We start from the raw sequence: 12,201 nt of genomic DNA on the forward strand, positions 1-12,201 counted from the left end.
CACATCGGCAACAGCTCGCTTGTATTTCTCAGTCTGTTAGAAGTAGATCTTGTTTAGCATTGAGCGTGTAACCTGATGCTCCCATCACTTGGTTAACATACTAGGAAGGTTGCTCTGGAGTTATTCTCCCTCGCATTGGTTTTGCAATTCTCTTTCTCTTTGGCCAAGGCATCTCTGTTTCTGTATTTTGATCGTGATTCATGTGTAAATATGCTGTCTATTTAACACAGAAATACTTGGTCAAATTGATCCCGAGTGTATTAAAAAGCTGGCAAAAGGCGGTGTACAGTGAGTGTATACACGATTCCTAAAGGGGGGCAGGCAAACGTTTCCTTGTAGGCGTTACAGAAATGTTGACTTAATTTCTGTGTTTTATATTTTTATAATAAAGATTTAATGAAAAATTGGCTCTATGAGTGCATTCATTATTGTGCCCTTGTTTCTCATCGTGAAAGTAGCTCACCAGGTCATCATTACAAGCTCACTAGGGTAACACAAGGCAAACGCCAACCTGACCTTTGGGGAGCATGCACAATGGCTACATTATCTGAATCCCGGAAATATATGACTCCCATCTGCCCACCGACCCGGGCCCAGCCTGGTGACCTGGAGCCCAATCAGATACAAGTATGCTGCAATACCCTAAGAGGATACTCCAATCAGAGAGAGGCACTAGACAGGCACAACTCTGTCCAGAGACTGGCTACCCCCTGACCAAAACAAAGATATGGGCATCAACGCCCGCAGACAAAACCAACAGCACCAGTGCTCAGAACACAAAATAAGTGGTCAATCATACCATACTTCTATTCTCAAATGAACGAGTCACATTAAGTAGTGAAGATCTTTTTTTTTTTTTGCTGGGGTAAACTGTAGCATATTTCAGTTTGCACTGACTGCTATGTGAGCTGAACTGGAATTTCCAGTGGAGTTTTCATAAAATAATCCATCCAGCTATACCACAACAGAATCACACTTAAGTGTTCCAGCTTGCGCTTTGACCTTAAACAACTGAAATGACACTAAGGAGTAAGTACACAAAGGGCCATTAAATTCCTCTATAAACACTGTAACTACTTGATAACACGGAGGCAGCATGTTGCAAAAAGGCTCTCACGAAGAAACCAGGATACTAAACGATGTTGAAATAATTTAAATAACACTTCGCAAAAGTTTACTTTGGCACGTAATTACAGACAAGCTGAGAGAGGACCGTGGGCTTGAATTGAAGGACATAGGCTTGGAACAACTTGACCAGCCCCTTATCAGTGTCCACTGTCCAAACGGCTCATATTAAAGCTACACAAAGCTGATAAATGTAGGAAACTTGACATTTTACTGTTCTTCTTCAATCACCCTTTAAACTCTCACATAGCAGTGACGGGTCATTTGTGAAGAACATTATCTGAACAGTTCTTTAAGGAAAACAGAGAACCAAATCACAATTTTAGAAGAGTTGTTCATTTGGAGCCTTGATCAGCATACCCTTTAAGCTCAAAACAACACAATTAACTGCAGATACAACATAATCTGATGCAAAAACAATAAATAGTGCAGAGATCACATCATTCTCTTCTTTTTCATGGTTGCTGGTCGGTATATAAATATTTTGAAATAAGAGCTGTTTGGGAGATGTCTCTTTAGTTGACAAGATCCGGCTCACTTAAATGCACATGCATGGAGTTTTATGGAGAGAAACTCATCCAGCTTCTGGTGGAATTAACAGAGATGTTTGCCAACACCACTCAGTCAATGCTTGTTATGGGTCTGGCAATAGAAATTGCCTACATTATGTACTTATTCTAACTTAATGACTTTAACTAAGACTATAAGAAATGTGTAGTTGTTGGACCTCATGTTGTCTCTTTAGGGCCTCAGAGACTCCCAGGATACTTAATTGCTATCTGGATCAAGATTTGTCTCAACAAAGTATGGTTGGTTGATGTATGGTATATTTGGAGGCATCCATCAAAGAGTGATCTAGCATTTGTAAATGCAGGAAGATGTTTTCTAACATTTCCAGTAGCTATCTGAAAATGTTTTAATTGGGGAAGGTTACTGTAGGTTTACAGTGGGGAGAACAAGTATTTGATAACCTGCAAAGTCGGCAGTGTTTCCCACTTATAAAGCATGTAGAACCTCTACATGCTTTGTAAGTAGGAAAACCTGCAAAATCGGCAGTGTATCAAATACTTGTTCTCCCCACTGTAGGTATGTACAGTATAGATCCCCTACAGTATGGTTAAGGTCGAAAGGGGTGAATGAGGGTGTGACCAGCACATTCACAACTAATGGCAAAAATCTAAAAAAATAAACACTGCATCTTTAAATGGAAACTATATACTTTCAAGTTTTAAGAGTGAGGACACGGGAGATGTTTCTCCAAACCACCTTAATTACTCACTCTCTTCCTGGCCCAAAGTGTCACGAGGATCATGTCAATATTCTTTCAAATTATTATATTTCATTCATTCAAGTACTGTGTAAATAAAGAGAGTAATGAAACCAGTAAAGACAAACATCCATTAAAATACAGTGTGTATTGGGGATGTGCTCACCATCTGTGTGTGGTTGGGATAGAAGGTCTGTTCGTTCAATGGGAACTTCTCTGGACCCAGGGAATGGTAGAGCTTAATCATGTGGGAGAACTGCAAGCAGAAACCATTACATTTTAGACTGCACGGAAGGTAGAGGAACACATTTTCATACATAACGTTTGGGCCATTCCACAAGTAGAGTAGTAGCGTAGAGTGTAGCGTAACTAAAAAAATATATATACAGCTCTGGAAAAAATTAAAAGACCACTCCTAATTTTTCTTAAATCAGCATCTCTACATGTATGGCAGTCATTCCATTCCAGTGTCTGTTAAATTCCAACCCAGGCACACCTCATTTTACTTAATGAGGTACTGATTAGGTGATTACCTGAACCAGGCCTACAAGCGTCTCGTAACCCACTGTGAAATTTGGTGATGATCTGGGGATGCTTCAGCAAGGCTGTAAACAGGAAGATTTGTCTATGTGAAGGACGCATGAATCAAGCCAAGTACAAGGTTTTCCTGGAAGAACACAAGCTTCCTTCTGCTCTGACAATATTCCCCAACTCTGAGAATTGTTTTTTCCAGCAGGACAATGCTCCATGCCACACAGCCAGGTCAATCAAGGTGTGGATGGAGGACCACCAGATCAAGACCCTGTCATAGCCAGCCCAATCTCCAGACCTGAATCCCATTGAAAACCTCTGGAATTTGATCAAGAGGAAGATGGATGGTCACAAGCCATCAAACAAAGCTGAGCTACTTGAATATTTGTGCCAGGACTGGCATAAAGTCACCCAACAGCAACGTGACAGACTTGTGGAGAGCGTGCCAAGACGCTTGAAAGCTGTGATTACAAATCAGGGTTATTCCACCAAATATTGATATCTGAACTCTTCCTTAGTTACAACATTAGTATTTTGTTGTTGAAAAATGAATATAAAATTGTTTTCTTTTCATTATTTGAGGTCTGAAAACATGCATCTTTCTTTGGTTATTTTGACCAGTTCTACAAATAAATACTCTAAATGACAATATATTTATTTGAAATTTGGGAGTAATGTTATCTGTAGTTTATAGAATAAAACAAAAAACTGTTCATTTCACTCAAACACATACCTATGAATAGTAAAACCAGAGAAACTGATAATTTTGCAGTGATCTTCATTTTTTTTCCAGAGCTGTATATATCTTAAAAATCAAAGCAGGACACAAAATGACCCATTCAGCATTATTGGGAAATTACATATATTAGCAGACATGTAGGAGTAAATAACTTACTCAAGAAGAAATGTTTAACCATGTTGGCTTAGGGATTTGAACCACTGACCTTTTGGTTACTGACCAGCACTCTAACCAGTATATATTCCCAATACATTTTATTTTTTCTAACTATCAAAATGCAAAATAAACTTATTTGTTTATCAATAGAAAATTCAGTGGATGAATAATAGACTCTTATTGGAGGCCTCTGGTCTGGTCATTCTTGGGACAGGTGTTATGTCTCCTTTTATTGGCCCTAATAAATCAGTGTGCGGCAGCCGCAGAGGGCCTCTATTTGGTGAGGGAGGGCTTCTCCAATGGAAAACCCCAATCAAGATTGTAGGCGATTTGTTCAAACAGTCTTGTTATACTGAACTGCACGTGCAGACCGTCCAATCAAAGCCAGTCCTTCCATGCGGTTTCCTTACAAATATAAAGTGTCAGTTTCATGGGATTTTAGTAATGAAAGTTTCAGCTACTTAAAACAATAGCCAGAATCTAGATATGGGCTTTAGAAAAATAGGACCTTCCAAATGACCTGCCAAACCATGAACCACTGTTCTGTTGAGTCTCCTTCGCAGTGTGAAACCTCCATGCTATGGATCACGTACCACCCAGGGTTTGCTGCAGAAGTTGTAGATGGAGAGCAGGGAGTTGATGCTGGAGACACCCCCGAACTGAAGTCCAATCACTAGGCTCCTGAAGTCTTCGCCCGGAGTCATGCTGTAGGCATGCTGGCGAATGAGGACAAAGTCTGGCTTGAATGATCTGGAGATAGACAGGGAAGTGGGACATGAAATAATGGACACTAGCAACGTTTTTCTTCCTGATGTAAAAAAAAGTGTACATTCTATCATCTTCCTTTTTACATTATCTACAGTATAATGAATCATATGATCTGCTTTGCTGATTAACAAAACGCGTATCCATTCAGGAGGAATCCATCAATATCAGCTAACATCTGTGAGGCTCACAGACTCCTCCCGAAACTGAAGACTAGGACAAGCATTTCTGGGCAAATCGAAAAAATGACCCTATTTTCCATTAACTGACAAAATATGATATTCCGCAGCAAGTTTGAATACATGTTCCTTTGTACTAGAATCAGAAACTGGGTAGTTGAGTAATGACTGATATCAGTATTCATAAAAAAATACTTTAAATGACAAATCCCCCCCAAAAATAGGCTACAACTATGTTATATGACTTTCATCAGACCACAACGATTTACTGCATTTTATTACTTGCTTTGTTACTAGTTCAAGAGCTCAAGCAGGCTACCACACCTACAGTAGCCATCCTGTAGCCTTTCAAAAGTCCAACATAGCAGCTGTCACCCGGCCCAGACCGATACGATCTGTCACCGCATTAACACGTTACCATGTCTGGCAGCTTATTGTTTACAGGGGGAAAGCTCCGTTATTCAAAGGCTGTTGGAGGCCCGCAAACAAAGGAACACTAGTCAGAGTCAGAGAAGCTAATCTTTTTGGACCATCTATCCAATTAATGCAGCCTAATCCTTCTCATTACAAACTGTTCTGGGAACAGAGCCAAGCAACCCATCAGGAACGCAGGAGGGTTGTATTACATCTGGTTATAATTAAGATAAAGGAGAACATTCCAACACTCAACTGAAGGCAGGTATGCAGGGATATGTGGTATTTTTCAAAGGTTAATTCAGCTTAGACTCAGGTAGGCTGGCTATCACAGACAGGATGTGTGTTGGCTTGGCTGGGGGAACAAAATTAAGTTTTCATTCAGATGGCAACCATTCTATTATGGTAATAGCCAGTCTGGTGAATGGTGCCTCTTTAACGCATTCAAGTTGAAATGAATTGCTTTGGCCTGACAACTTTGCAAGCTGTTATGAGTTTCTTCCAATTGACTTCTTCTCAATGAATGTCTAAAAAACTCCGGAAAATGTACCAGGTGTTGACTGAGTTGAATGGAAATGAGAATGTTATAACATGCTATCTAACCATCTTACTATCACTCACACTCACACAAATGGGCAAATGCACAGTTGCACATGAGTATGCGCATAGACAAGCGCGCGCACACACACACACACACACACACACACACACACACACGCACACAAGGAAGCACGCACACAAGGAAGCACGCACACGCATACACACAAACATACACACAAACAACCCTGGACAGGCAAGCAGCCATCCAGTGGAGCTTGAGGCCTGAGAATGCAAAACAACACAGTCACATGCACGCACTCAGAGCCCGGGTTGCTTATGTAAGACAGCCGAGTTAAAGCACGACAGCGGATTAGTGGGAGCCGTCATGGTCACGGCGACACGAAGACTACAGCTGCTCTCTTTAAAATGCTGTTGTGCTCACTACTCAGCCAAGGTGGCATTGAACCAACGGCTGGTCTATTTCTGCATCTGTTTACCGAGAGAGACGGATTCAAAGCACGATCATAACAAGCACTGGTATCTCATATATATTGCTACCGAACCCAATGGGTAGTATTTTTTTCAATATAGTTTAGAGACAAAAGGCACAAGAACTATAAAGCGTTGATGAATAAGCAACCAATTGGCATAATAATCTTAGATGTCTACTGTGTACAGCTCATCATTAGCATAGGAGAACTATTTGTGATGACGCCATGGTTTTTACTTGTGAGCTACAGCTAATAGCAGCATTGCCCTATACCGCTGCAGCATCGACATGCTTATTCCAGCCATTAACTTTGTAATCGGTCTCCTAAATCGAAGTCATTCCACCCGAGCGATGCTCCGTATGGGTTGTACATCACATCAAAGCAGAGTATTAAATGTATTTTGCACTTTATGATCTCAATCGCTCAGGCCCAATGGTGATCACTTCAGGGCCAATATGCTAATTCACCCTTTAAATAGTTCATCAGCATTGCAATAAAGGGGTGGTTAATGGGAACAGAGCTGATGAAGCCAGCATGTGAGGTGGGGATGTCCTGTATTTATGTGCAATTTTAAGGTTCCGCTCCTCAGTAGCGAATAGGATTGGGTTCTTTGGAGAGGGAGAAGGTGAACGGAACAAAGGCTATGAAAATGACAACTAAACACTACAGATGGAGCCTCTACGCAAAATGAAGCCTTCAAATGCTGTTTGCTTCTTAAGCTGAGCTGGTTGAGTCCTGGTCCACCCCTGAAAGGGAGATGCTGCCGGATATGGTGTGGGATGGCTAGAAAAGGAGAGCTCTTCCCTCTGGTCTAATGATAAATTCCCAAAGCCCCAGGGCAGTGAGAGGGACCTTGCCCGGCTTACAGTGCCATACATTTTCATTCTTGTACTATAGGTACTAAGTGGATACACGCAATCATGTATGACCTAAATTCCTAAAATGTACACACGGTTTACATGGTATGTTGGTTCATTTTGGAAGTGTGAGAATTATATTAGATTGCATTAGTTAAACTGGCTTTTGACCTTGTTTTTTCACCGTAGGTACCGTTTCTGTACCTTCTCTTTAGAAAATCAGTGGACAGATATTCCCTTACGAGTGCAGTCAATACTGTGGCAGAAAGATAGGAAATTATCATTGTGATAAACATAATAAGATTTGTGAAAATAGCTGTTTTCAAGAGACCTTTAAGCACGTCAGGAGAACCATTCAAAGACAACAATAACCTACCATTATTTTCTCAAAACACATTTATCTTCCACATCTTTGACCTTTTCGTTGATTCCTCGGGGAGAACTATTCTGAATGGCAAAGCATGTACATTTGTCCTTGTAATGCCCTCTTGCCAGCCTCAAAGGGCCGAAGGCAGAGTAATCTCCATCCTATGTGTCTGGTTGATAAGGGTAATAGGGTTCAATGTCACAAAGTGGGCCACAAAGGTCTCACATGTTACAGCAGAACAAGAGGAGAGGTGTGGGGGCAGAAGAGGGAGGACACATTATTTCAATTTCCAATCACAGTTACAACCTTGTCTTATCTCAGCAACTTGCAATTTGGAGAGTCGACAATGAAAACATGCGTCCTCAAAACCCCCACCCGCCCAGCCCTATGACTTCTTTTCTGCACTGCCCTCTGAACCAGGATGTGGGCAGAATCTGCATGTTGGGAGAGCAGAATCCCTCGACTAACAACCTCAGTTCAGCTTGAACGCAGCGCCACAGGGAATCACCAGAGCACAAAGATACAAGGAAATTCACGACGCGTCCCAATACGCACCACCTCCCAAGGGACTCCCAGCAACAAAAAGCACTACCAAGGAACACCGGTTGTAAGGGATGCCTCAGCACTAGAATGCAGTGCAAAAAGATGCAATCATGTTCTTAATAATAATGACAAAGTAAAAAGGGGGAAGTGAGAGATATATACAGTACAAATGCATTTGGATAGCCCAAGGTGGGGTGGCCCAGTTTCTTTGGTGCACACATACCACTGCAGCATAGGTTTGATTCTGTACTAACGCCATTTCAGCACACTCTCCCCCCGTCTTTCCCACTTCTTTATAACTCATGAAAACCCCCAAAAATATATATAAACAAAGTGTGAGAGCAATCCGTTGTGGACCACTGGGACTATTCTGAGCAGGGAGGGAAGCGGTCGTACTGTAGCTTGCGGTTGTGGTCCCAGGTCCGATGCCACCAGGGAGACCTGGCAGCAGTTCAAGACCATGATGGGCGGTGGTGCATTCATACCGCCAAGCCTGCCAATGGGGACTGTTACTCTGGCCACTGTCCAAGAAAGAAGGGACCGCTCCTCTGGCCACGTTTCTCCGGCCACGGTCTAGTGAAAAACACACGTCGAAATCCTAAGCAGCTCAGAGGGTCAGATGAATGGTAAATACAAACTCTACATAAGCTACACAGTACAAATACACAGCAGGTTAGAGACAATGTGATATTAGATCAACAAGACAGACTTTTGTTTTCTAGAATCCAAACGGTTATGGTGGCAGATTCCGGATTTTCAGACGAGTCCCTTGGGCGCACTTCCACTGACGATGTAAAAAACATCAGATGCGAATTGCAAAGCAGGAGTGAGGCAGAGTGATATCACACCAGAAAATGACTTCCAACAGAAGGGGAACTGAGCGCTGTTCTGACTTTAGCGGTTAAGAGGTTTGTATTCCTGACTACATTACAAAAGTGGGTAGTGAGGCCTCAATGTGACTGGCACGCTATTGTAATCAAGGTGGCAATGATGCCCTTGGGTAGAACCTATTATCAAGTTTGTTAGACCTAAGTCTGACTTAGGCTGGCCTGTCTTCGAACTGGAAGTGTAATAAGACGCATCAAAGGTATTACAAGGTCGGATTGAGGTAGCAAGGGTCTTTAGTAGAAAAAAGGTGATTAAAGTGGGCTTTAGAGTCAAAAGATTTTGTAGTGTGTGTCTGTATACACACAATTTGCACAAGCGTATTCAGTGTGTATATATGCTTAGGCAACTTTAAACTTGACATTACAGTTTAGAAATGCTCACAATATATTAGTTAATTATCATCTTAACCACCAAAATATGAACCTCAATAACAGCCAATAACTATAGGAAAATGTATATTATTTTTCTGTGTCAACTGAATTTGCATTTGGAGAATTCCATACACAGAACATTTGAAATGTTGCGGAAAAGCAATCTATGTAGAAAAGTACACGTTTTGATCACCCCTAGGAAATCACAGAAATTGAAAAGGGGGAAATGGCTGGAGCAACATTTCTCAAAATAGCAGTGCACATTTATGATAAGACCTGTGACAGTTATTGTACCCATCAAAGTACTGAAATAACTGGCTATTAAGAGAATCGCAAAACTAGCTTTACGGCCTCATTAAATCTCTGTGTGGTCTTCATTCATTAATCGTCACCTGAGGTACCTGAAGGATGGTCAGGCCAGTCTCATTATTACTTTTGCCCCAGGAATCAGAGACGCAACCCTGTCTGGTCGGTAGCTTATGGGATAGAGAAAAGAAAAAAGACAAGCATCTGCTAATACAATCTCCCTGCTCCATCTGTGTGGCTGGCTGCACGTCTGAGGATTAGGGACAGGGAGTAATGCAAGGGGAGGTCCAGGACTCCCTCCCAGTGTCCGTCTGCTAATAAATAGCATGGTTATGGATGAGCAGGGTGACTCGCTTTTCCCTCAAACGACACCACACACTTGCTTACAGTGCTTTGGACAAAGGCAGACACACTTTGTAACCAAACCGAAAGAGACGTTTTGGTTCTTGTCGGTTCACTCCACTACTATCCAAAGACAGTAACAACAACTTTACAGTGTTACGTGCTAGCCTCCTTTTAAGGGCATCTCTTCTGTTTACACATCGTAAACAATTAATTTCATGCTACTCGTCATCTTTTTAAAATATGGACAGGCTGCGTTAAGTTATTGAAAAAGGCCTGTGGGAGTCTTTGAAGAGTACACTGCGTAGGCTACACATTCAACTCTAAAGAGCTAAATTACAGCCTAGGCCATACAGACCAAGAAAAAAATAAAAGTAGACAAAATAATTAGGTAGGTAAGTAAAACCAAGAAATTAATGTTAATGAGGCCAGCAATTTATGCTTTATGGCCCATTTATGGAAGAGACTGATTTGGTAAATGCTAGTTCTGGTGATTCTGACTGGCTCTGATGTTGGCCTCAACCAGCCCGATCTAAGTGAAGCGCCCACTTGGGTGCAGTGTCCTTACTGACTGTCATTTGGCCTAATCCAACAGTGTGAGGGGCTATGTCGTCCATTGTTGGTTGGAAGGATGTAACAAGTGGACAAGTGGCCATATTGAAAGTCCATCCAGCCCAGGCAGACGGGCAGCTACTTATTTACAGCGCAGTGTAGCCTATCACTGCCAGCGGGACTGGGTAGGATGCTGTGTTTCCCATTACCCTAATCACCGCCCTGATTTATTTCAGTTTATTCATCACAGGAGGAGCAGGACTTTGGAAAAGAAACCTTTGGTCGTGCTCCTCAGAGTTCTTTTGCTGTGGCTAATCATGGTCTGCTGCTGTAATCGTAAAACACCAGTGTTTCTCTTCATGTTTTGTTCGGCAGCTGGGCTGGAGGGGTTTGGCAGAAATAGCAGAAGAAAACCAAAAAGGGTGACGGCATGTTTTGGACGTGAATCACAACAGAGAACGCACCATATATGCTCAAAAAGCTGCCTGCCATTACAGCAAAGCAGAAAATAATAAGGGCAGAACCACTTGGCTAATTCTAGGACCAAATAACAGCAGATCATGAAACTGGATGACAGCCTAGGGAGACCATGTCACAAAAGCATACGGTCATTGTTCTTTCAAAACGTAAGTTGTTTGCTCTCCCCCGGGAGAATTACTGTGCTATAGGCCCATTGACAAATATGCATGAGAAAGGGCCATCACAGTTACAAATAAACACAAGCCGACCGAAACGAAACCCGTAGAGGCAATAGTCAATTTGTTACAGTTAAGTTAATACATGACAAACAAATGGAAACATGCATTTTTTCAGACGTTCCACCAGTCTGAAACCACAGAACTGCACAGCCTTGTGTTTAGTGAGTGCAAGCCGAAGCCAGGGGTCAAGGGTCGGATTGATGATCCCAACGTGGTTCTTCTTTAAAAGGCCCCACATGGACAAAAGCATGAATGGGGTGCTCACACACTCAAACGAGGACACGCACAATCGCCCAGACCTGAACACAGACAAAACACACAAACACAGATCAGTGTAAGCCATGGAAACTATTCACATGTAGGTACAGTACACACACAAACACACACAGAGCAGTTTCTCCCACTTTTACTACAGTTTCTCACAAAATTGTCCAATATACATTTATCTAGAGGCACAATTCATTATGTCGTTAATTCATTATGCAGTCTGGCAATGTTGTTCCTGTGTAAATCCTATCCCTACATCTCACGCGGGACAGTTTGAACAAAACAACTACTTCAATCGAGCCATAATACAGAACGTCCAACAGAATAATTGTCAAGTCTACCTCTTGTGAGTTCATGGGGAGATACAGTACTACCGGACGGGGCACGGAAACGTGTTGCAGGCAGGGACCACAAAAACCCTCTCTTAGTTAAGTATTACACAGATTTTGTTGTGGAAAAATGTATCTTCTTCCAAAAAGGATGCAACGACTCTACAAGATGCAATAACTCAGGAGTTTGTGGATTCAAATTAGACTTTTAATGAGCAATCATAACCTGCAGGAGCAACTGTCTTGCCAACTCAGAACACACATTTATAAAGTGTTATCTTGCATTACTTTCCTGGCCATCCCCTTATGCAAATTTCTGGGCGGATCTTTCTCCCCATCCGCCACCACTGTTTCACAACCTTTCAAGATTAGTTCCTTGTTAAATATTGGTGGCGCCGGCCTTAAGAAACTTATAATAAAATAATAGAGCCATTAGGGCCCTTTATATTCATTGTTACTTGATCATTGGGCTTC

General features: G+C 41.9%; 1 protein-coding gene across 3 annotated transcripts in view; it reads right to left on the bottom strand.

The window, feature by feature from the left end:
• Positions 1–12,201, bottom strand: part of LOC105029999 (synapsin-3) — a 101,478-nt gene that overhangs the window by 48,659 nt on the left and 40,618 nt on the right. For all 3 annotated transcript variants that reach the window (XM_013131635.3, XM_020042950.2, XM_013131636.2), the window contains 2 exons: positions 4,412–4,568; positions 2,559–2,648 (listed from right to left, as the gene is read on the bottom strand). In XM_013131635.3, the coding sequence (XP_012987089.1) occupies positions 2,559–2,648; positions 4,412–4,568 (247 nt within the window). The remainder of the gene's footprint in view (positions 1–2,558; positions 2,649–4,411; positions 4,569–12,201) is intronic.

This window comes from Esox lucius, chromosome 23, assembly GCF_011004845.1.
Source record: "Esox lucius isolate fEsoLuc1 chromosome 23, fEsoLuc1.pri, whole genome shotgun sequence".
Classification (NCBI taxonomy): domain Eukaryota; kingdom Metazoa; phylum Chordata; class Actinopteri; order Esociformes; family Esocidae; genus Esox; species Esox lucius.